Raw genomic sequence first — 27636 nt, forward strand, 5'->3', positions numbered from 1 at the left:
AAACATTATTTTGAATTTCGCTTTAAGCCTTAAAATATGATAAGCCGGCCCCGGATGTGATTCATCAGAACACCCTGTTGGCCATGTCCTCTATACACAATAATGCCGACGCCTAGTAGCTCCTTATAATTAATGCATGGACCATCTTTTATTAATTTTTTGCAGGATTGGATGGACCCAAAGTGGTTGGAGGGTAATAATGTAATTATGTATGGATGTCTAGATGTTTCCTTGAAGCACTATAAATAGAGAGCTTCCACAACGCATATTCCTCACTACTCGATCAGAAAGAAACATCTTATAAATACACGTTGAGAGATATTAAACACGCAGAATAATAGAGAATGGCGATGAAGAGTGCGGTTCTTGTTTTGGTGGCGGTGGTGGCGCTGTTGGCTGCTTCGTCGGCTTCCGGCGATCGCGGCATCGACATTCAGAATATCATGAACTTGGAGGAAGCAAAAGAAGCCCAGACTGTGACGCTGAGCATCGGGAATCGGAAGATCGTTCACCTTCTGACCTTGCCGTGGGACCACTGCGTCCCGAAGGGCGATCCTTGCGGTGCACTCGACTGGTGTTGCGGCTCGCTGACATGCACTGGTCTCGTTCCATACCAGCAATATGTGTACGGAAAATGCCAGTAAAACAATAAGCATGCATGCACGTACGTACGTATTGCAACAACGTAGCTAGCTAAGACTATCCACCACCCTGTGGCTGTATATTATATATAGCCACTAGTCTTATAATAAGGTGATATGAAGCTAGCTACTTCTATCTACTGTACTGCTTTGTTTGTTTGCGACTGCGTGCATGTATATCTCTATCTTTTTGTTATCCAATAAGTTGAATTGTGCCAAACTCTATTCCTAATATCCGCTCCTATTATAACTATACCTAATTTCTAGTTTAATCACGAAGAATCATACAAAAATCAGACTTAGCATCTCGAAAGCTAACGGTGCCCAAGTATTTATATCATCAAACTTATAAATCTATCCATGACTGGAGTTTATGGGTCAGCGATCGATCATTATAAAACATATGAATAAACACACACCCTTGAGTCTACACAATGATGATGAAGAGTGTGATTAATTCTCGTTTTGGTGACGGTGGTCGCCATGTTGGCTTCTTTATCGGCTTCCTTAAAGATATAACGAATTCGGACTAGCTAGTATCATTAGAACTTACAAAATTCATCTTTGATCCCACATACACAAGTTACAAAACCGATTATTTTAGCCACTCTCATGGTTTAGATCATTGTATATTGAAAAGGTCAAAGCCATTTCCATTCTCCTGAATATATCATCAATCACTATTCTCTTAAAATGATATACCTGTTCTATATATACATAACTAAAAAGCTATAAATACATCCTTAATATATTTTTGGCTGGCGTGTAAACGGTCAGAGATCATTCTAAAATATGCAAAAAATTTATATAGACATCTAATACTTCATAATATCAACCATATTAAGATGAGTCTTGATTTTGATTCCATATAGTCTTGAGCTTAGTTTACATTCTCATATATAAAACAAGCGGGTGTGCCCGCGCGTTGCGGCGGATCAAGCCGATGATAAATACATTTTTATAGTTATAAATTTTACGTTTCGGTAAAAGTAAATAACTTAATAGATAATTAAAATTTTTCTATGTTATTTATTTTGTAATTTTGTATATATGCTTCTAAAGTAATAAAAAAACTGTATAGTGAAATTTGTGAAGATGAAGTAGCACAACTAATTACATTGTTCAATTTACAATTATGTAACAATATAAATAATAACTCTTCAATTTCAAATTTTAAAAGATACAACTTACTTGTTTTGAAATACCAATTAGCCATTTCCAGTTAATAGTGCAAAGACAATACTATTATTGAATCAACTATCATTTAATTGTATGATGACTTTTTATTTATATTCATGTATATTTTTTTCAAATATGCTATTGATTTGTTATCAATGTATCGGAGAGAAAAAAAAAGTTACAATTCTTCAATATCTATAGAATATGAAATGAATTTTTTATTCAAGAAAAGTATAATGAACTTTATTAATCCAAAACATTGCAAACATCTTTTTTTTCTTTTATGAATTAACTTAAAATCAAATCAGATTATTTCCAATCCCAATAGTAAGAAAAAATATTTATCAACACAATATTTTGCTTGATGTATTTTAGTATAAATGAGTTATCAATGTTTTGATGAAAAATAATATTTATAAAATATTTGAATTTGAAAAATGTTTTCAGAACAAATAAAGCGTTTCAGTATTAGTGATTTTTTAATTGTTGTCTTTTTTTTTCATATTGCTATAAAAATAAATTATTTTTTGTATCTATGTCAAAACCATAAGCAAAGTGTAATTCACAAAATTGAAAGAAAATAAAAGCTCAAATATAAACCAATTTCAGAAAATATAAAGCCCATTCAATCCATGAAAATAGGTAGAAACAGAAGCCCAAATAAATGATACGCTATCTGTAAGGAAACAATAAGATGAAAATAAGGTAATTTATTTATTTTGATCGGAAAATCCAAAGCGTATCTGTTAAGCAATAAAATGCTACGTGTCTTATTTTTTGGTTAAAAACAAACGTGTTATTTTTTTTTCTAACCATTAAGGGTTTCATTGCTTTGGTTATTACCACGCCGCATAAAATCTGAACGAAGAGCGAGAGAGAGAGAGATAGATAGAGAGAGAGAGAGAGAGAGAGAGAGAGAGAGAGAGAGAGAGAGAGAGATGCGATCAGAAAGAAAGGAAAAGAGCCGAAGAAGAAGATCAAGCGCCGAACAAAATGAGAAATAAGAAGATGGTGAAAAAAGTAGAAATGGACAAAAGGAGAGACAGCGATGATAGTAAGGTAAAGTTTCAAATATATATTTTTCTCTCGATTTTTAAAGAACAAATTTATAGGGTTTTTACCTGGTGTTGGATTTGGTGGTGATTTATTGTTTTTGGGGTTTTCGATTTATGATCAACCTTGCTTATGTGTTTGATTTTTTTCATATGATTTGAATTTATAATTTGGTTCGGATTTCACATTTAAGATTTGGGGGTTTTGATATGTAAAGAGCAAATTTTGAATAAGTGAATTCCGGGTTTCTTCTTATCAGAATCTGTCTTCGAAATCTATTTTCTAAAACCCGAACTTTCTTTTTCCATTGTTTTTATTTTGCAAAATTTGTTTACGTGGTCGAAGGAATTTAAGTTGAGTTTATTTATCCTATTTCATATTCGCTGATTGTTCTTGGTTATTGATTGATAGTAACATAATGTAATCAATCACATATTTGGTACGTCAACTTTTTCCAACAAATTTGAAGAATCTCTATGAATTTAGTAGTTCATAATAATCTTCCTTTCTATTTTTTCTTTCTTTGAATTTTTTAAGAAAATTAATAGATGAAACATGGCTGCTAAATTTTGAAAAATGAGTAGTCCAAAATCTGATTGTCTCTGAATTTAGATCTCGTCTTCCTTCTTCAATTGTAATTCAGGAGTTCAAAAGATAAAAAAGAATTGGGATGATAGGATTTATATGAACACATTTCGGTGTAAGGTTTTAGAAAAGTCGAGAAACCTGTGACAAACTTTTCAGGCACAAAAGGAAAAATACAAAAATTTAACAAACCGCTTTGTTTTTGTGTTTGTTTATTATTCTAATATCTTCCAATGAAATTCTTCTTTATTGATGTTAATAATCTGCGTCTTTGTGAGATCGTGGTATGTGGTTGTGTCTTTGTGCCTACTGAAAAGATCAAATGGATGAAGAGATAATTTTATATTGGGCGTGTTATAATTTCTGAACAGGAAGCTGCTGTAAATGTAATGCTTCTGTAATACCATGTGATCTTGCTGCAGTGATCTTTGTTCAAGTAAGACTTATTTTGGTTGATTTTGCAAGCAATGAACTGGGTGGTTTATTTTTTATTTTAAAGGTTATGATTTCTGCAAGCATTAGGTAAAATTTGGTTTGGTTGATTTTGCCGGCAATGAACTGTGTGTGTGTGTGTTTTTTTTATAGGATTTTGATTTTTGCTTTGTTTTCTGTATAGGTTCGACAGTTTGAGCAAGATTGGGTAGCTATATATAGACTGAAATGACTCTATGGAGAATTTTCTGGAAATAACCACGAAAGAATTCGTCAAAAATCCAGAAATTTCCGGATAAGAACTCAAAAGTCCATAAATATGCAGATGATGACGTCAGCACATTAGGAGTTTGTCAGGATGTTACTCTATGTCAGAGTATGGTGATGTCGTTTTTCTCTAAAATTTGAATGGCAAGTATTGTAATTATGACAGTTTTAAAGGGCATTTTCGTCAAAAAAAATTCGGATACTGTAGACTTAACAGTAACCTGTGTCTGTGTGAATAGTGATTCCGGATTCTCCTTTATATATATATAATAATGGTGAATGCTATTCACCATAAGAAAGCATTATAATAATTGATAATTAATGACCCTAGTTATTCTTCACCCTCGTACGTTGTTTCAAGGCGATGTTTATCCACACCACATGCTTGGATAGACCACTGATTGATCTGATCTTATAATAATTGTTTGAAGACTGGGATGTACCGATATTTGGTTAAAGCGTAATAATGATATGTAGAAATTGTATCTATATTAAGTGTATACCGTAGGATACAGTTTGTTAGCAATGGACGGCTCAGATTAGAGCTCGTCTCATGTATTTATATCAAACAGTTACAGTGTAATCATTCAGTCAAGTCAATACAATCAATCAGTTTGACTCATCTCTCTTTCTCTTATCTCTTGCTCTCTCTGTTCGCTCTCTAGTCTGTTATTCTGTTATGGTATCAGAGCTAGTTGCTCAAACCTAGCTTCAAACGCAACAATGGCGTTTTCGACGGCGAACACGAATGCGTCTCCAACAATTGCTGATCCTCAGATCCAAGCTTCCGCACAGATGCAAGTGTATCAGAATTTCGTGCCGCACGTCAATCCTCTCAGTCTCCGACTAGATCGGAACAATTTTCAGTTCTGGAGTACTCAGGTGATCTCCACAGCAAGAGCTCACGGACTTGAAGGCTTTCTTCTTGCAACACTCAAATGTCCTCCTCAATTTCTTCAAGTTAGCAGCTCCGATGGCGTCACGAGTTCATCGCCAAATCCAGAGTATGTACTCTGGCTCAGACATGATCAGTTCCTCCTCAGCTGGCTTTTTGCGTCGATATCGGAGAGTATGCTTGGTCATGTAAATCGATGCGTCAATTCGGCGATGGTCTGGACCACTCTAGGTCAGATCTTTCAAACCACGTTGAAAGCGCGAGTGATGTGATGGGAGACTTTTCTTAACTAGAGAAATCTCACACGACGCAAGCGAACGTGTCATCAAGTAATAGAGTGCAAAAGCACGGATATCGATCCCACAAGGACTTTAGACTATTTCCGAAGCAAACTCACTAGCTTTCTTTTTCGAGTTATGGAAAATGAAAAATGAGGGGTTTTTGATTGTTTTGAGAACAAGATGAAATGTAAACAAAAGTGAAAACACTATTTAAACACAAGTTAAAAGGAAGGGGCGCGATTTCGTTATTTCATCGAGTCGGTCGGTCTTGGTACGATTCTAAGCTCGGGTTTAGAGTTGTAAAATTTAGTCTCAATCCCTCTTAAAACATTCACTAATCTCTCTCGAGTCTTTAGGAACCTAGCTACGTGTCGAACTTACACCTCTCGGTTTGGGTCCTACTAAAACACAAAATCGCATTTAGCCCGGGATTTCAATCAACTACATCTACCCCCTAGTCTTTCTATAGCTCTAGGAAGGTTAATGATGGGACGGGTAGAGCTCACTCGTTTATTACCTCTCGGTTTCTAAACTCGTCTAAGGTTCACTAATTAGTTAGCTACTCTAATTAGCGTTAACACACAACCCATACCCATAATATTTCACTCTCAACCCAACCATGAAGCACAAAATCTAATCTAAAGGTTTGACCAACCAACTCAACTACTCAACTACATCGCACCCCAAATCTATTTAGCTACTCATAATTAAGAATAAACAAAGTAAAATTGAAATGAGTAAAAGAAACAAAACAATAAAGAAACAAGACATTGAATGCTAATCTCAACAACCAAACAAAGCTTTCATTAACTCAAGCACTACTTCCATATTCCACTAAGATAAAACAATAAAGTAATCACAATACTCAATGCTCAATAGATAAAAATAATCAACAAAACTCAATAGAATTCTTGAAAGCTTAAAATATGTTCAACAAAGCATTAAGTGGAGTAAATAAGTAAATAACAATAAATAAAAGAGATAGAGTTAAGGATGAACAAATGGAGATGATGAGGATGATGGAGGTTGTCACTTCTCCCTCTTCTTCTTCACTTCCAAGCTCAAGAACAAAAATGAGTGTCAACCCTAGCTTTCTCTCTCTCACTTTCTCTCTCAAGGTTTCAAAACAAAAACTAAAAATGTTCTATGTCAAAGCCTCCTCTTTTTCTTCTTTGAATAAGTGTATATGAGAGTTTAGGAGAGGTTTTCGGAGCAAATATGGACCCTTGGATGAGATCCAAGGGCCAAAAATGATTTAAAAGACGAGCTCCAAGAATTCTGAAAAAGCACCTGGCGCGGCGCGCCACATAACAGGCGCGCCGCGCCACTCTTGGATTTCTGAAGGCGCGCCGCGCCTCTCTTGCGCGTTGGCCGCTCGAGCTCTCGGGTGAAAATTTGGTCACCAGGGGCGCGGCGCGCCATTCAATAGGCGCGGTGCGCCAGCCTTGAGAAGCTGACTTCTTGTTGACCGCCGTTGACTTTTGTTGACTTGACTTCAAATGACCATAACTTGCTCGATTTAGCTCCGATTCAGCCCGTTTTCGCACCACCACCTTCTCATACTCTCTCAAACCTGAAAATGCAATGAAAACTACAAAATAATATCAAAAACATTAAGAACAAGCTTCGATTCTTATCTAAGAGTCATAGATAAGTGTGAATGAATCTCACTTATCATGATGCAATTGAGATTTGCGCTTCAGACGATGAAGAAAGGCAATCTAAGCATTGATGAATACATCCTCAAGATGAAGACAATCGCAGACAATCTGAGTTGTGCTGGATCTGTGATTGGAGATGATGATCTTGTACTCTATGTTCTTGGTGGTCTTGGTGCTGAATACGATCCAGTGGTTGTCAATCTCACCAGTCGATCCGAATCTCTCTCGCTTCCAGAAGTTCAATTTGCACTTCAGTCACAAGAAATGCGAATTGAAGCTCAGAATTCGGTGTCAAACTCAGATCCGTCAAGTGCACCAATGGCTAATCTTGAGTCTTCTTCTATAAAAATATATTTCTATTCCTATACAAACATCATTTATTTATATACAAACATAAACCAGTAACTTACTATATATTTTTCGAAATGCTATTTAAACACTCCCCATTAAAAAAAATCCTAGCGTTTGATTACCCACAACAATACATGGTATGTAATATAAGAAGAAAAAAAACATCAAAATTAAGGGGCTTTATTTTAACTGATTGTAATAGTTATCCAAACTCAACGTCCATATTAGAATAAATGGTTTTTTTTATTTTTTTTATTTTTATAAGGAAGTGGGGGTGACCCAAGGGCTTAAAATAGGTCCGCTCCTGTGTATAGTTGAGGAACATGCATTGTGAAGCCTTCTTTTCATGATACTACGAATAAATTAGGTGCGCATAGAATATTCCTATGCTATACCTAAATGCATGAATACCACATACCCTAATTTCCTTTCTTGCTTGCAAATGATCAATCGAAGAGAAGCAAATCAGTGGTCTTAATTATCTACCAAATAAGAGGCGCGTGCGTGTGGATAAAAAGCACGTTTTTAAAACCAAATAATACCTCCCATCTACTTTACGTGGATCAACAGCACGTTTCTAAAACCATAATAATATCTCCCAACTACTTCATTTGTTTTTTTTTTTTGTTTTTTTTTTTTTTTTTATCATTTTGGTCCAATCTATGTACGTGCTTGTATCTCCATAATTTAGATAATTAAACATAATCTGTTATGGATAATTAAAGTAATAATAAGGTGCCAATCTATGTACGTGCTATAATAGAGCAATAAACATAATCTGAATTATGGAGATACACCAATTGAGAGATGGAGGCTTCTAGGCTAGTTAGACCATCTTCTCGTTAGACGATTACCACCTAATCACATATATTATACGACAATTAGACTATTAGCCTAATAGTTTTTTTTTTTTTTTTTTAAATTAGCTCAAATTTTATTTTATTAAAAAAAGGAAAAATTATATAAAATAGTCATTTGAAACTTATTGATTAGTAAAATAGCCAAAGTTTCAACTTTTCAGTAAAATAACCTAATTTACGTTTTCAAAATTTTTTTGACAGGCAAGATTAAAATTTTTTACGATTATTATAAGTTATTAATCACTTTCAAAAAAATTAATCTTTGGGTCAATTTTTTTTTTTAAAACCAGATTGCTGCACGTTTTGACTATTTCACTAAACTAAGACAAACTTTGATTATTTTGTAAATTCATAACTTTAAATTGGCTATTTAGTTACATCAAAAATGGTTCATCAAGTCCGCAATAAATTAATTAACTAAAGATTGAAAAACTATCCAACACATGATCTCTTGAATTGGCCGTGGTGATTTTTAAGATCTTGAGGTGTTATCTTTTTATAGCGTAGCGTTAACTTTGAACTTTTCACGGTAGAGCTATCTATGAAGGGTATTTGAAATTTTTTCTTGATGGTGTGGTGGTTCTATTTTTTTTTTTTTTTTTTGTTACTTGGTAAAAATAAGGGAGTTTTCCAAAACTAGGAGTAAAAAAAATGCAAATGACTTTTTTGGACTTTTTTTTTAAAAGGTCACAAATAGGACCTCTGACACTTTTTTCATTTATGTAATTACCATTATATCCTTATTTATTTACTTTTTGTAAATATCAATGTCTCATGGACCCCACTCTCACCTACCCCCCTCTCTCTCTATTATTTGTCCTTATATGTTATAATAAAGTACACATAAATAATTAATAAAATAGACACATTTTTTTTTATCACGAAATTCTGAGAATTCTGAGAATTCGTGACGTATTTATCACGAAAATTGGGAATTCGTGACCCTTATGTCACGAAAAAATTAGAATTTCGTGACACTTTGATAGAATTTAATGATAAAACTCTTGTTTATTTCATTAAATACGGCGTAAAGGACCAATGGTTATTATAAATATAAAAATAAAAATTTGAAAATAATAAAGTACACACATAAATAATTAATAAAATCGATACATATTTTTTTATTTTTATAAAATTAGTTTTTAATAAATAATTAATAAAATAGACACATTTTTTATTTTTTAAAATAATTTTCTGTTAATTTTCATTAAAATAATAAAGTACTAACATAAATAATTAATAAAATAGACGCATGTTTTATTTTTATGAAATTAGTTCGATTTAATTTACATGAAAATAATAAAGTGCACAAATAAATGATTAATAAAACAGACAAATTTTTTTATTTTTATGAAATTAGTTCGATTTAATTTCCATTAAAATAATAAAGTGCACAAATAAATTATTAATAAAACAGACGAATTATTTATTTATTTATATGAAATAATAACACGAAACAATAAGATTTCGTGACTTTCATGTAACGAAACACATGGATTCGTGACTTTTCTGTCACGAAAAATGGGGATTTCGTGACTTTTCTATCACGAAAAATTGGGATTTCGTGACTTTCCTCTCATGAAACATTGAGATTTCGTGACTTATCTGTCACGAAACAAAGCTCTTTAATTCACGAAACAGTACGTTTTCGTGACATATCAGTCACGAAATGGGATACTTTGATGGAATTTAATGACAAATCTCTCTTTTATTTTATTAAATACGTCTTAGGTGACCAATATTTGTTATAAATATAAAAATAAAAAATTTGAAAAAATACATAGTTAGTCAAGCTCTACTTACCTAGATGATATTGAGGAACTAATGTGTCTTGTATTGTGAAGTGTGGTTGACATACATTTATTTGTCCCATTTCATCATTTCAAATTAATGGGACAAAGTGTCAAGTAATCTAAAACAAATGAACATAGGTAAATGAGATTTACTGTCATGTCGTCTGGCATGTTGTTTTCCCCTCCAACTTCTCCTTAATGTGGGGATTTATTGATAACACATTTATTGCGTTGTTAGTCCTCCAAATCAACTCATTTAACAGTCTACAAGCAAGTTTATGAGGAACAAACGAGATCAAAAGAGCAAAAGAGAGCATGTTTCACGTAATTGACTGAGAATTCGTGACGTCTTTGTCACGAAAAAAAGGAAATTCGTGACTTTTATGTCACGGAAAATAGGAATTTCGTGACTTCTACGTCACAAAATATTGGGATTTCGTGACTTATTTACCATGAAAAATAAGGATTTCGTGACTTATCTGTCACGAAACAAAGCTCTTTAAGTCACGAAACAGTACGTTTTCGTGACATACCAGTCACGAAATGGGATACTTTGATGGAATTTAATGAAAAATCTCTCTTTTATTTTATTAAATACGTCTTAGGTGACCAATATTTGTTGTAAATATAAAAATAAAAAATTTGAAAAAATACATAGTTAGTCAAGCTTTACTTGCCTAGAAGATATTGAGGAACTAATGTGTCTTGTATTGTGAAGTGTGGTTGACATACATTTATTTGTCTCATTTCATCATTTCAAATTAATGGGACAAAGTGTCAAGTAGTCTAAAACAAATGAACATATGTAAATGAGATTTACTGTCATGTCAAAGGAACAAATTATTTCAAACGAAAGTGTATAAGAAAGACCTTATTTCGTGACCATCTTGTCACCAAATCTTCCAATTTCGTGACAAAATGATCATGAAATCCATTATATTGGTGACCAAGTGGTCGCGAAATACATTATTTTCGTGATCAAGTGGTCACGAAAGTTCAATCTTTCGTGACCAAAAAGTCACCGAAGTCGAATTTTTGTGACCTGTTTCTCACGAAACAAATGTATTTCGTGACATTTTTGTCAAATTTTTATGACTTGTTTGTACTTTAAATATTTAAGTACAAATTTACCCGAAAATAGTTGTTTTCAAAGTGGTAGAAGAGTGGCGTTGGGATCATGATGTTATGTCTTACAAAGTTTTGTTCAAACATTTATTCGTCTAATGTTATCATTTTAAAATTTACATAAATAGATATAGTCTAAACTCATAAACTAACAACGCTAATACATGAATTATCAATAAATTCTCACATTAAAGATAAGTTAGAGGAGAAAACGACATGTCGGACGACATGACGTTAAACCTCGTTAACTTATAATCATATGTTTAGACTACTTGACATTCTTTTCCCCTAAGACCTAAGACGTATTTAATGAAATAAAATAGAGATTTCTCATTAAATTTCATAAAAGTATCCAATTTCGTGACTGAAATGTCATAAAAACGTACTGTTTCATAACTTGAAAAGTTTGTTTCGTGACACATACGTCACAAAATTCCAAATTCTCGTGATATAGAAGTCATGAAATCCTCATTTTTCGTGACATAGAAGTCACGAATTCCCATTTTTCATGACAGATAAGTCACGCAATCCCCATTTTTCGTGATAGATAAGTCACGAAATCTCCATTTTTCGTGACATAAAAGTCACGAAATTCTAATTTTTCGTGACATAAAGGTCACGAATTCCCATTTTTCGTGATAAATACGTCACGAATTCTCAGAATTTCGTGGAAGAGAAGTCACGAAATCCGAGCCAATTACGTGAAACAGGCTCTCTTTCAATCCTTTGATCTCGTTTAGTCCTCATAAATTTGCTTCTAAACTGTTAAATGAGTGGATTTGGGAGGACTAACAATCCTAATACATACGTTATCAATAAAATCCACACATTAAAGAGAAGTTAGATGGGAAATCGACATAACGGACGACATGACGTTAAACATCATCACCTATGTTCATATGCTTAGACTATTAACATTCTTTTCCCATTTGAAATGATGAAATAGTACAAATTCATGTATGTCAACAACACTTCACAATACATGACACATTCTTTCATCATGATCTTCTAAGTAAGTAGAGTTTGACTTACCATGTATTTTTTCAATTTTTTTATTTTTAAATTTATAACAACCATTGGTCCCTTAAGACGTATTTAATGAAATAAAAGAGAGATTTCTCATTAAATTTCATCAAAGTATCCAATTTCGTGACTGAAATGTCATGAAAACGTACTGTTTTGTGACTTGAAGAGTTTGTTTCGTGATAGATACGTCACGAAATCCCAATTTTTCGTGACAGGATAGTCAAGAAATCCCCATTTTTCGTGACAGGAAAGTCACGAAATCCCCATTTTTCGTGACAGGAAAGTCACGAAATCCCCATTTTTTGTGACATAGAAGTCACGAATTCCCAGATATATGTGTCAATTACATGAAACATGCCCTCTTTCGTTCATTTGATATCGTTTGGTCCTCATAAACTTGCTTCTAGACTATTAAATGAGTTGATTTGGAGGACCAACAACGCTAATACATGAGTTATCAATCAATTTCCACATTAAGGATAAGTTAGAGGAGAAAACGACATGTCGGACGACATGACGTTAAACCTCACTAACCTATGTTAATATGTTTAGACTACTTGACATTCTTTTTCCATTTGAAATGATGAAATAGTACAAATTAATGTATGTCAACAACACTTCACAATACATGACACATTCTTTCATCATGATCTTCTAAGTAAGTAGAGTTTGAATTACCATGTATTTTTTCAATTTTTTTATTTTTAAATTTATAACAACCATTGGTCCCTTAAGACGTATTTAATGAAATAAAAGAGAGATTTCTCATTAAATTTAATCAAAGTATCCAATTTCGTGACTGAAATGTCATGAAAACGTACTTTTTCGTGACTTGAAGAGTTTGTTTCGTGATAGATACGTCGCGAAATCCCAATTTTTCGTGACAAGATAGTCACGAAATCACCATATTTCGTGACAGGAAAGTCACGAAATCCCCATTTTTCGTGACAGGAAAGTCATGAAATGCTCATTTTTTGTGACATAGAAGTCACGAATTCCCAGATATATGTGTCAATTACATGACGTTAAACCTCGTTAACCTATGTTAATATGTTTAGACTACTTGGCATTCTTTTTTCCATTTGAAATGATGAAATTGTACAAATTAATGTGTGTCAACAACACTTTACAATACATGACACATTATTTACACATTATATTTTTATTTTCCACATTATATTTATGTGTGTACTTTATTATTTTCATGGAATTAAATAAAACTAATTTCATAAAAATAAAAATAAATATGTGTCTAATTTATTAATTATTTATGTGTGTACATTATTATTTTCATGGAAGTTAAATCAAACTAATTTCATAAAAAAAAAAAAAATGTGTCTAATTTATTAATTATTTATGTGTGTACTAATATTCTCATGGAATAAAATCAAACAAACTTCAAATATTCATTCGTCTAATGTTATCATTTTAATATTTACATAAATAGATATAGTCTAAACTCATAAGCTTTGTAATTTAGGCATTTAAAACGTTGTAAAAATAGGGTTTGATATTCTAAAATTCACTCATTGAACAGTCTGGAAGCATGTATTTACGTCACAAATGAAATAAAAACAACGAAAGAAAGCTTATATCACAAAATTGGGGTCGTTTTCGTGACTTACGTACGGTAGCAATAGCACTGAAATGTCATGAAAACGTACTGTTTTGTGACTTGAAGAGTTTTTTTTCGTGACAACTACGTCACGAAATCCCAATGTTTCGTGACAGGAAGGTAACGAAATCCCCATTTTTCGTGACAAATAAGTCACAACATCCCAATATTTCATGATATAGAAGTCACGAGATTCTAATTTTTCGTGACATAAAAGTCACGAATTTCCATTTTTTCGTGACAAATTACGTCACGAACTCCCAGTCAATTACGTGAAACGTGCTCTCTTTTGCTCCTTTGAAATCGTTCGGTCCTCATAAACTTTCTTCTACATTGTTAAATGAGTTGATTTGGAGGACTAACAACGCAAATACATGAATTATCAATAAATTCTCACATTAAAGATAAGTTAGAGGAGAAAACGACATGTCGGACGACATGACGTTAAACCTCATTAACTTATAATAATATGTTTAGACTACTTGACATTCTTTTCCCATTTGAAATGATGAAATTGTACAAATTAATGTATGTCAACAACACTTCACAATGTACAAGATACATTCTTTCCTCAAGATCTTATAGGTAAGTAGAGCTTGGCTTACAATGTATTTTTTTCAATTTTTTAATTTTTATATTTATAAGAACCATTGGTCCCCGAAGACGTATTTAATGAAATAAAAGAGAGATTTCTCTTTAAATTCCATAAAAGTATCCAATTTCGTGACTGAAATATCACGTTAACGTAATGTTTCGTGACTTGAAGAGTTTTTTTCGTGACAACTATGTCACGAAATCCCAATGTTTCGTGACAGGAAATTCATGAAATCCCCATTTTTCGTGACAGAAAAGTCACGATATCCCCATTTTTCGTGACAGGAAAGTCACGAATCCATTTGTTTATGGACAGGAAAGTCACAAAATTTTATTGTTTCGTGTTATTATTTATTAAAAACGAATTTCATAAAAATAAAAAATGTGTCTATTTTATTAATTATTTATGTGTGTACTTTATTATTTTCATGGAAAATTAACACAAAATTATTTCAAAAAATAAAAAAATGTGTCTATTTTATCAATTATTTATTAAAAACTAATTTCATAAAAAATAAAAAAAATGTATCTATTTTATTAATTATTTATGTGTGTACTTTATTATTTTCAAATTTTTATTTTTATATTTATAATAACCATTAGTCCTCTACGACGTATTTAATGAAATAAACAAGAGTTTTATCATTAAATTCCATCAAAGTGTCCCATTTTCGTGACTGATATGTCACGAAAACGTATTGTTTCGTGACTTGAAGAGTTTTGTTTCGTGACAGATAAGTCACATTATCCTCATTTTTCGTGACAGGAAAGTAAAAAAATGTGTCTATTTTATTAATTATTTATGTGTACTTTATTATAACATATAAGGACAAAAAATAGAGAGGGGGGTAGGTGAGAGTGGGGTCCATGAGACATTGACATTTACAAAAAGTAAATAAATAAGGATATAATTGTAATTACATAATTGAAAAAAGTGTCAGAGGTCCTATTTGTGACCTTTTGAAAAAAAAGTCCAAAAAAGTCAAAACACTTTTTTTTACTATTATTTAGGGCAATTTCCCTAAAAATAACCTGGTCATTCTGATCCAGAAGCCACTACGGAAGTAATTGCTTTAGGCCCACATGCTCACAAAAAAATAAACTCACCTTAGCTTAGTACAATAGTAAAAAAAAAAAAAAAAAAAAAAAACTCTACACACCCATAAAAGCTCCTTAGCCAAGTAATCTAATAAAATTGTAAGGCCCGAAGGTTAAAAGCCCGTTTACTCTAATTAGTTAAATTTGTTACTCCATGACGTTATGATCTGTTTTAACTTTAAAGTAGACAACAAACTCATTATTTAAAGTGCAACAATGACAAAACGGTGGATTAAAAAAAAACATGAAGACGTTGATTCTTTAATTATCATTATCAGGATGTATATAGTTTTTTATTCACTTATCTATGTTGTTTCCTTATTTCTATTTACATTTTTTTGCCTTTTTTTTTTTTTAAATTGTTGCTTGCCAATTATTTTTTTAATTTGGTTCAAATATAAGTAAGAATAATTATGCCTACTAAAAAAATATCAAATCTTTAGTGTATGATAAAAAAAAAAATTAAGATTAAAAAAAGCTTTTGTTGTTTCTTAGAATTTTTTTGTTGTTGCTAAAACATTATTTTGAATTTCGCTTTAAGCCTTAAAATATGATAAGCCGGCCCCGGATGTGATTCATCAGAACACCCTGTTGGCCATGTCCTCTATACACAATAATGCCGACGCCTAGTAGCTCCTTATAATTAATGCATGGACCATCTTTTATTAATTTTTTGCAGGATTGGATGGACCCAAAGTGGTTGGAGGGTAATAATGTAATTATGTATGGATGTCTAGATGTTTCCTTGAAGCACTATAAATAGAGAGCTTCCACAACGCATATTCCTCACTACTCGATCAGAAAGAAACATCTTATAAATACACGTTGAGAGATATTAAACACGCAGAATAATAGAGAATGGCGATGAAGAGTGCGGTTCTTGTTTTGGTGGCGGTGGTGGCGCTGTTGGCTGCTTCGTCGGCTTCCGGCGATCGCGGCATCGACATTCAGAATATCATGAACTTGGAGGAAGCAAAAGAAGCCCAGACTGTGACGCTGAGCATCGGGAATCGGAAGATCGTTCACCTTCTGACCTTGCCGTGGGACCACTGCGTCCCGAAGGGAAACCCTTGCGGATTGCTCGACTGGTGTTGCAGCTCTCTGACATGCACTGGAATCATTCCGGGCCAGCAATATGTGTACGGAAAATGCCAGTAAAACAATAAGCATGCATGCACGTACGTACGTATTGCAACAACGTAGCTAGCTAAGACTATCCACCACCCTGTGGCTGTATATTATATATAGCCACTAGTCTTATAATAAGGTGATATGAAGCTAGCTACTTCTATCTACTGTACTGCTTTGTTTGTTTGCGACTGCGTGCATGTATATCTCTATCTTTTTGTTATCCAATAAGTTGAATTGTGCCAAACTCTATTCCTAATATCCGCTCCTATTATAACTATACCTAATTTCTAGTTTAATCACGAAGAATCATACAAAAATCAGACTTAGCATCTCGAAAGCTAACGGTGCCCAAGTATTTATATCATCAAACTTATAAATCTATCCATGACTGGAGTTTATGGGTCAGCGATCGATCATTATAAAACATATGAATAAACACACACCCTTGAGTCTACACAATGATGATGAAGAGTGTGATTAATTCTCGTTTTGGTGACGGTGGTCGCCATGTTGGCTTCTTTATCGGCTTCCTTAAAGATATAACGAATTCGGACTAGCTAGTATCATTAGAACTTACAAAATTCATCTTTGATCCCACATACACAAGTTACAAAACCGATTATTTTAGCCACTCTCATGGTTTAGATCATTGTATATTGAAAAGGTCAAAGCCATTTCCATTCTCCTGAATATATCATCAATCACTATTCTCTTAAAATGATATACCTGTTCTATATATACATAACTAAAAAGCTATAAATACATCCTTAATATATTTTTGGCTGGCGTGTAAACGGTCAGAGATCATTCTAAAATATGCAAAAAATTTATATAGACATCTAATACTTCATAATATCAACCATATTAAGATGAGTCTTGATTTTGATTCCATATAGTCTTGAGCTTAGTTTACATTCTCATATATAAAATACAGAAAAACCAAGTACGTAGATATTCAACATACACAACGATGATGGAGTAATTTTGTTATCAGAAAAATGTGTCCAAAAGGATGCTTGTGCATTTAATTGGTCAGCAGAAGATGCGCCACGTAAATATAAATAAATAATGAATATACATGCATCTATGTGTTGCAAAATTGATCTATAAATTTATAGTGACCTGTGACATTCTCGGATCTATTCCTTAGCTTATACGTACGCTCTTGAGCGTATTTCACGGTAAATAACAGATACTCATTATAAGATTTTTATGCCCATTCATCATAAGAAAAAAATCATAATTTTTATTTTTATTTAAAATTTTTGTACCCATTTTTATTTTTGTTACTTTCAATAATGCACTACTACATATGTCCAACTCACAAAAATTACTAATGGGAGAATGAAAATCAATCTTAAATATCTGAATCCATCCCCTAAATATTTCCCTTTTATTGTTCCTCCCGTTAAATATTGACACATCATTTATTTATTTTAATATTAATTTTTTCTTCTTCTATTTGCAGCTTTGGCTCATTCAGAACCCAGATCATCGCTTCCCAATGTAGCATTTTACACCATCTTTTCAAAATATAGCGAAATGGAATTAATTGCGTTATATTTAACTAATGTTAAAAAAGAATTATATGACGTGTCAATATTTAACTGGGGAGGATAGAAAAAGGGACATATGATCTAGATTCTAAATATCTTCAGGAAATACCGGGAACAATATTTATTTGAATTTTAAATATTGTTCGGTATAATAAAAATTCAATTTCTGAACCTCCGTCGGTTGTAAACTTATATGCTATTCGAGACAAATTTATTTTAAAGATATCTTGAAAATTTCACCAGCCTGGATTCGTAATTTATACATGGATTCATGAAATGAAAGAAGTAAAGAAAAGAAAATTTTAATATGTATATTTCTTGTATTTAGTTTCAGCGACATTAGAACAAAACCGTTATATATACATAAATCGAAAATAAGTAAACATGTAAATATATTTTATATAAGAGTGACGGTAAAGCAAGAAATTCATTATAGATGGAATCAAAGCCACTTTTGTTGGGAGATATGAGCATTATTGGAGAGTTAAAAGGTAAATGCTCTCACCACGAAAAGCAAGCCACGTTTAGACCTGCCCAGGAAAGGTGGAAATCATTGATAATCACAGTGATGCATATGATATTTCACCCACGTGTTATTTATCCACACCACATGCTTGGTAGATAGATAGACCACTGATTGCTCTGATCTTGATAATTGTTTTAAAGCTGACATGGACCCATATAGTTAAAGTGTACTAATGATGTTGTCGTAAGAACTTTTTACACCTATTAAAAGTGTTCCAATAACATGAACATGCGGAAGTGAAAATGATCGAATTATCTTCGATCATTATTGTGTTTTTCAGCGAGTTTCGGATTCCGATTCCTGCGAGTTATTTCAAGGTTCTTCTAAGCTTTCGCTCTTACTCCGAGATGGTGTTGGTTTCCTGAATGTGTGAGTAAGCTTAGAGACCCTCAAAACGTTCGTATTTATAGCTCCATACCCATCAATGAGAAAAATCACAATCCTACTTTTGTAGGTAATTGCTTGATTTTAATTAAAATTGTATGTTTAACCACATCTTTAATTAATTTAGATTGTATATTTAGAATTAAGTTACCATAAAACAATAGTTGGTTAATCATATGGTACATTATGGAATCTACCCACATGGATTTTGTAATATTTGTATGATTAATTAGAATAAAATATCAAATTATATTTCCTAATTAACCTACATGTATTAGAAAAAAAAACATAGTTTGATAGTTTTATCATAATCGCGTTAATCTAATCGAATTAGATCTTTAGCTCACAGACAAGTTTTATGTCTCTGGATACATTGAGTATAAACATGTTTTACATTCGTAAAACATGATACATCTATTTTATTCAAAATAAATTTTAATGAGCATGTTTAATTTCTGTAAACTACAGTTAGTCAATCTGTTAGTTACTCTGATGTTAAATGCGATGTTCTCGAACTCAAAGTGGGCAACTTTAAGGTATGAAAAGAGATAGTTCTCCTTCAACTGGGATGGATGGATATTGACTATGCCATAAGAAAGCCTGAACCACCTGAAATCACTGAGGTGAATACCCCAGATCATATTGATCTTTATGAAAAGTGGGAGCGATCTAATCGTCCCTAAGATTAAGGGTTCTATTGAGCAATATAACGATGTTCGTCTCTTGATGAAAGCAATAGATGAACGATTTGTCGCTTCATATAAGGATTTGGCAAGTACCATTACCATGCAATTCTCGTCCATAAAGCTTACTGAGATTGGAGGCGTGCGTGATCATATCATGCGTATGAGGGATATTACGGCTCAACTAAAGACGTTGGAAGTTGATATATCATAAACCTTTCTGGTTCACTTCATTTTGTGCACTCTACCTCAGCAATATAGCCCTATTAAGATTTCTTATCACACACATAAAGATTAACTCAATTAATGAACTTATGACCATGTGTGTTCAAGAAGAGTGAAGGCTGAACATGGGAAAGGATGAGAAAGTGAATCTAACTTTCTCCTAAAGAAAGAAGAAAGACCGTGCCAAAGATAAGGGCAAGATCCCTATCAAATCGGACATTAAGAAAGAGTCGAAGTGTTTCTTTTTCAAGAATAAATGACACATAAAGAAAGAATGCTCTAAGTTCAAAAATTGACTTGACAAGAAAGGTATTAAACTTTTATTTGTATGTTATGAATCAAATCTAACAAATGTTGATGATAATACTTGGTGTATTGACTCTGATTTTACAATCCATGTCTCAAGTATGCAAAACCTACGGAAGCCAGTGGGAAGTGAGTAATACATCCATTCAGGGAGCAGGAGGAGCTCACATGTCTAGGCTGTCGGTTATTGCAATTTGGTGTTAAGTAGTAGCTTTATTTTGCATTGAAAAAAGCATTTATGCTCCTAGTTTTTCAAGGAATTTAATTTCAGTTTCAAGACTTGTGCCTTTGGTTTTGACTCTAACTTTTTGGATATTAGTTTTACTTTATTAAATAAATCCAAAATTGTTGGTTATGGTACATTGTTTGATGGTCTTTATTCAATTACATTGCAAAATGATGTTTCTTATAACTGTTTGAATGTTACTGGTGCGTTGAAGCATTGTATTATGAATGAAAATTCTTTTCTATTGTGGCACCGGAGATTGTGACATATCTCCATTTTGAGAATTAAAAGGTTGGTGGATGAATGAGTACTTAGTGCTCTTGATTTTACTGATTTTGAAACTTGTGTTGATTGCATTAAGGGAAAGCAAACTAATAAGTCTAAAAAGTGTGCAAAGAGAAGTACTGAGGTGTTAGAAATCATACATACATATATTTGTTATCCTGACATGGATGCAAATAGTCAAAAATATTTTATCACCTTCCTAGATGATTTCTCACGATTTATGTATCTCTATTTACGTCGTTCTAAAGACGAAGATTTAAACGCCTTTACATTTTTAAAGGCTGGAGTAGAGAAACAATGTGGTAAGCAAATAAAGATAGTGAGATTAGATAGAGATGTAGAGTGTTATGGTAGATACACGGAGAATGGACAAGCACCTGTACCATTTGTTAAGTTTCTTCAAGAACATGAGATTGTTGCCCAATACACTATGACTGATACTCCGGACCAGAATGGTGTATCAGAAAGAAGAAACTAAACTTTAATGGACATGGTGAGAAGTATGAGGAGTAACACAAAATTTCCTCAATTCTTGTGAACTGAAGCACTAAAGACGGCTGTGTATATACTAAACCGAGTTCCAACCAAGGCTGTTTAAAGAAAAATTTTGAGTTATTCAAAGGTTGGAAACCCAATCTGTGACATACACGCATTTGGGGATGTCTGTCCGAAGTGAGAATTTATAAATTCTAGAGGTTATAGATTCTAGAGGATTGTAGAATCAAGAAATGCTAAATTTATTGAGAATGACTTGATTAGTATGAGTGACCAACTGCGTGACTCAGTCTCTGAATTGGATCAGAATGAAGCTCAACCTTCTAGTTCAAGTGATAGACTGATTATCATACACACTCCTCAAGCTCAATCATGTGTAAGACAACCAGCTGTCGAAATTTCACAAGCTAATAATGCTGATCATTTAGATCAAGTTGCTGATCGAGATCATATTGACCAAACCAATCGAACAACCGATTGAACAACAAAATCATCAAGAGAATATAGTTTGCAAGGTTAATAAATCTATTTATGGTTTGAAACAAGCCTCCCGCCAATGGTATTTAAAGCTCTATGATGTCATCACTTCATTTGATTTTGAAGAGAACATCATGGATCAATGTATATACCAAAAAGTTAGTGGGAGTAAGATATATTTCATTGTTATATATGTGGTGATATTTTGCTATCAATTAATGATAATGGAATGCTGTATAAGGTGAACCAATTTCTTTAAAAAAAAATTGATATGAAAGATATGAGTGAGGCATCTTATGTCATTGGCATTAAGACCATAGAGAAAGATCACAAGGTATTTTGCAAGGATTTAAATTTCGGAGAATGTCGTGGATATGGCGACGAAATAGCGCTGATTGAGGGAGTCCGACACAAATTTGCTAGTTGGTCGTTTCGCCACAAAGTTTCGACGAAATGTCGTCGTTTGATCGTCAATATTCCGTTGTCGTTTCGTCCATAATCGTCGTTTGGCATAGAGTATAAATGAAAAAAAATCGGGACAAAAATGCTTCATTTCGCCGAATGAAAACCTAAAAATTTGGTCCAGTCCGGCGACTGAATGGCGCGATTTCTGCCGATATTTCAAAATATCGACGCTTCCTTTACAAATTCAGCAATTATTCGGTGATTCAGTCGCAAGTTTGTCGCGGTTTCCTCTGTTGGTCCGTGGATTCGTGTCGTCCAATATAAAAACAAAAAAATATGAATGAGATGAGAGAGAGGGAGATTTACGTGATAACCAAAAGTGAAGAGAGAAAGCAAAACTAATGAAACTCTGTTTTTTTTTTGTTGCAGGTAGGTTGTTTTTTTTTTTTTTTTTTTTTTTTTTTTTACTGAAGCGGCTATGATTTTTTTGCCCAAAGGAGCAGCTAGGTTAAGAAGACATTATATCTTATCCAAGCTTTATTCTCTATCGTTGGATTAGTTTGCATCTGACGATTCACATATGACTTTGATGCTTCACGTGCAACTCACAAATGGCAAAACGCATCACTGCAATTGTTCATTCAGTGGGCTTGGGCTTTTGTTAAAGCTGTTAGTATTCAAAAAATCTAACATTTTTCTTTTTTTACTCATATTTCATTAAATGAATTTGAGGGCATGTATTATCAATAAAATTAGGGGCCAGTTGAAGAACTAGCTAAAATAACACCCCTATTTTAAAATTATAGCCCAACTATTAACATATTTAGGAAAATAGCCAATTTATCATGACAACATTCCAATAATACCCTTAGGTTAATATTATTAACTATTATAATAAATAATATCATCCATAACAAAAAAAAATTAGTAAATTTAATTAACAATAACAAAAACTACAGTAAATTTTATTTGTCGTAACAAGAACAATAGTAAATATTATTTATCGTAACAAGAAAACAGTAAATCTTATTTACCGTAACAAGAACAACAATAAATCTTATTTACCGTAATAAGAACAACAATAAATCTTATATACCGTAACAAGAATAAAAGTGAATCTTATTTACCGTAACAAGAATAATAGTGAATTTTATTTACCGAAACAAGAACAAGAGTAAATCTTATTTACCGTAACAAGAACAAAAGTAAATCTTATTTACCGTAACAAGAACAATAGTAAATCTTATTTACCGTAACAAGAACAATAGTAAATCTTATTTACCGTAACAAGAATAACAGTAAATCTTATTAACCATAACAAGAACAACAGTAAATCTTATTAACCATAACAAGAACAATAGTAAATCTTATTAGGTACATTTACAGATTAACCATAACATTTTCTAGTTAATCTAAAATGAAAAGTATCAGAGATGAGGACTAGTTAATTTAACAGTAAAAACGATTTACTAATTATTTCCGTGAACAATCGAGGACAGTAAATATGACAGTAAATCATATTAACCATTGAGTAAATCATTCGTTTCTATGGTAAATATAACAATAAATCCGATTTATTTAGACTCGGAATTCAACAAGCTGGTCCATTATGGTAAATACTTATTTCTGTTACTTAATATATTTTTTAATAGTGATAATACAAAATTTGCTGTAAAAAAAAAAGATTTTTACTCAAGGTGGGGAAAAATAGTTGAACGAACGAAACCAACCAACTCTTCAAGAAAGAGCTAAAACAAACACTGCGACAGAGATCTCAAGAAACCAAACAAAAATAAAAACACCATCATAAGAAGAGTGTTCAACATCAACATCTACACCATTCATCTACAAATTCAAAACTTGAGAACTCCAAATTCCGAAATCAATCCAATCAACGCAATGCTTCAGTAGCAATTCCACTACCGAATAATCCCCATTCGAACGACGACGACACAATCATCATCGAAGCATTCATTGTCGTCAGTGAATCGAGCTTTCGAATCATCGGCTCGGCGACAGGGAGAGATCTGAACGTGAAGAAGCCGGCGCAACTTCGGCAGAGAGCGGCGGTTGGATTGGATGGATCACTGCTCACGGAAATTCCGAGATGTGCCACGTCGATCACGGCAGCGTTTTCGAGATCGGCCGTGCTAGCGGACCGGACCGATGAAGCTGTGCTTTGTTGCTGAGCAGTCTTCGTCGGAGCTGCGTTCTGTTGCTGGAGGTTCTGACGGCGGTCGGAGCGAGCGCCGGTAAATCGACGAGGGAAACGGCGGCGGCTCTGGCGGCGGAGTGGCGGAGGAAGATGGACGCGGCGGACGAGGACAAAAGCTTGCGATGTGAGGAGAATCGCCATTGCAGCTCCAGCGATGGTGCGATCCGTGTCCGGCCGGAACGGTGGAGAACGACAACATCATTGCAGCTCCTGGAATGTGGCCGGAGGGTTCGAAGCTAGGGTTCAGATATGGTTTCGTTGCATCTAGCTTTTTCATTTTGGTTTGATCCTTGTTTCGTATCAGATAAAAGAAAGGGAAGGATATTTTGGGGATTCTAATCAATATTGGCTACTTCCCTAAATTAATTAATACTTTGTCTATTATTTTAATCTTACTCTTATTAAAAGGCTAGATACTAACAAATCTCTAAAATTAGTTTGCATAATTATATATCTAAATTATTTTGCAACATTATTTCCGTCGGCATTTCCGTATTTTATCGAAATTTTCATCGGCCACCGCAATTTCCATCGACACAATTTTTTCAAATTTCCACATTTTTTCCGTCGCAATTTCCGTTTTTTGAGGCCGTCGGCACGAAATCGGCCGTCGGCATTTCAATCCTTGGTATTTTGTGTTTGTCTCAAGAGACCTATAACAAAGTTCTAGAGAGATTTTAGATGAAAAATTGTTCACCAAATGTAGTTCTATCGTGAAGGGCAAAAAATTCAGCTTGGATCAATGTCTAAAGAATGACCTTGAACGGGAACAAATGAAGGATATTCCATATGTTTCCGCTGTAAAAAGCTTTATATATGTTCAAATTTGTACCAAACTTGACATTACATGTGTTATTGGAGTACTAGGTGGATATCAGAGTAATCCAGATCTTGACCACTGGAAAGCTGCAAATATCTTGTGAAAATACGGCCCAGTCAAATCTTGCAATATCTTTCTAAGATCTTAGAACGTATAGCATATCATTTTAATTTTGTCAAATTACAAATCACCGAATCAATGTAACGACAGTTAGTATGTAAAATATTGCTAAATTATTTATGTTAAAATGATGTTTTAAAAAAAAATACGACTCCATTATTATCAACGTATAGATAGATAGTAGGTACAATATTGCTCAATTATTTATATGAAAATGATGTTTTTATTAATAAAATACGACTCCATTATTAGGAGGTCCGAGGCTGTTATATTCTTTATTATAGCGAAACTTTCCTGAGGATGACATTTTTATTAAAGAAAACAATATTACTAAATTACTTGGTGAATACTGGGGGACCATTAGTGTAGCTAATTAGCCATTAGCAAACATTGATTTTGTAAAATAACCGATGTTTGGTTTACTTTTCAAAATAGCCATTAACAAAATAAACACAAATTTGCTTACTGAAATACCCTCAAATGAATCTCACATTTTAATGTGTTAGCCATAAATAAAGGGATTGAAACCATAATTAATGATAACTTCATTATCCAAATATACATGGCAAGTAAATAAAAAAATCACCTTAACATCATTACCTGAAAAAATGGAAGAAAAAAACAACCTTTGAAATCTTCAATGCCCTCATTCCTAAAAAAAAAAACTTTGAAAAATCATAAAATGTATGTATATTATGTGTAAATAAATGTATATTTATGTAAATGTATGTATATTTCTGTAAATTTTCTTATTCGAATATATAAAACTGATTACAAATCGTTTGTTCAAAACTCAATTTATAGCTAAAAGGAAACAAATATAAATTTTAAGCAAACGTACAAACGTGATTTATATACTTTTAAATATATATATATATATACTGAAATGAACTTAAATAAATAGAAAAAAGCAATGATCCTGCTGAGGATTTTGAGGGAGACGCAGAGGGATTATTCGTTTTCTGAGAGAGAGAGAGAGAGAGAGAGAGAGAGAGAGAGAGAGAGAGAGAGAGAGAGAGAGTTTGACATAGAAGAGTGCTTTTTCAATTTCTGAATAATATTAGTTAGGTAGCTAATTCAAGGGCAAACAATAAAGATAAAAAAAAAGTATTAGGGGAAATACAAACGCAACATTAAACCCGTCATTACCATATCAATAACCATTCATAGTGACCGGTGGAAGAAAGTTGTACGCTCCAAAATTTTGACAGATGAACAAATATTATTGAGAGAGAGAGAATATGTTTAAGAATATCGTGAAAAAAAGAGAAGAAACCGCTCCAAAATATTCAATGGATTTAATTGGTAATATTAACAAATTTAAAGTCAACAAAGAATCACACATTAACTAGTCATATATATATATTTTTAAATACCGATTAAATAAGCAAGGATAAAACTAAAATGCAAATTTCACATATATTGCCATATCATTAAAATTTACTATTTTGTTGAAAATTTTGAAACCGTTGGTTATTTTGTAATTTCGACGATTCAAGCGACTTAGTTTATGTAATTTTTTCCAAATTTAGTGGTTGCTGAATAAGTTGTCTTTCGCTAATAATATTTTTTGCTGAATAAATTTAGTTCGTGTAATTTTTGGTTGATATATAGAGATGCACGTTCCTCACAAGAAACAACAAGACAACATCAAGAATTATACATATTAAAAAAAATAGATAGAGTGAATATGTGGCTAATATACCAATTAGTAATCCCAGGAAGGTCTGTCCATGAATAAATTGAAGTCCTTATAAAAAAATATTGCCAATTAAAAAAATATAAAATATTTCTCTGAAGATATAATATACATATATAAGTTTTTAATGGATACTCTAACGAGCTTGCATAATGTAAAAAAAATTATTTGACAAATTGTATATATAAAAAAAAAAAAAAAAAAAAAAAAACAAACAAGCTTATGGACATTTCCAAAGTTCATCTATTTTTGCAGGTATATATATATATATATATATGTAATTGGAATGCTATAAATATTGTGTAAAATTTATGTCTTAAGCATATGGGATATTGTGCTTTGTGACGATAGTCGGTGTTTAATTGAGAGCATTATAGGGGTGATACAGTGAATGTCCTTCGTCCTCAGAAAAGGAGAAATACAAATGACGGATTGACCTAAAATAAATAAACAAATCACTGATTGATCCGCATTAAAATTTTATAAAATAATCCTTATCAGGATGCCGTACTGTAGTGATGCGTATGCCAATAATGCAGGTGCCAGCATTATAAATAGAGAGCTCACATTGATACACATCCCTAACAACAAACACATACCAACACACAAATCATCATTATATAGACA

The 27636-nt window shown here is 32.7% G+C and overlaps 2 protein-coding genes and 1 long non-coding RNA gene across 3 annotated transcripts; all 3 read left to right on the top strand.

The window, feature by feature from the left end:
* The first annotated feature begins 266 nt into the window (after positions 1 to 266).
* Positions 267 to 873, top strand: LOC149386546 (beta/delta-urticatoxin-De2a-like). The gene has a single exon (XM_089625066.1). The coding sequence runs from the start codon at positions 345 to 347 to the stop codon at positions 642 to 644; it is 300 nt and encodes a 99-aa protein (XP_089481192.1). The 5' UTR covers positions 267 to 344; the 3' UTR covers positions 645 to 873.
* A 1641-nt stretch (positions 874 to 2514) lies between these two features.
* Positions 2515 to 4395, top strand: LOC149386547 (uncharacterized). The gene is made up of 3 exons (XR_016301436.1): positions 2515 to 2879; positions 3830 to 3894; positions 4075 to 4395. It is a non-coding gene; the product is annotated as an uncharacterized LOC149386547 (long non-coding RNA).
* An 11919-nt stretch (positions 4396 to 16314) lies between these two features.
* On the top strand, positions 16315 to 16614 carry LOC149386548 (beta/delta-urticatoxin-De2a-like). Its single transcript, XM_089626526.1, has one exon. The coding sequence runs from the start codon at positions 16315 to 16317 to the stop codon at positions 16612 to 16614; it is 300 nt and encodes a 99-aa protein (XP_089482652.1).
* The last annotated feature ends 11022 nt before the right edge of the window (positions 16615 to 27636 follow it).

Source organism: Urtica dioica, chromosome 9 (assembly GCF_054948205.1).
Source record: "Urtica dioica subsp. dioica isolate 48M chromosome 9, U.dioica_male_clone48M_v1_H2, whole genome shotgun sequence".
NCBI classification, from domain to species: Eukaryota; Viridiplantae; Streptophyta; class Magnoliopsida; order Rosales; family Urticaceae; genus Urtica; species Urtica dioica.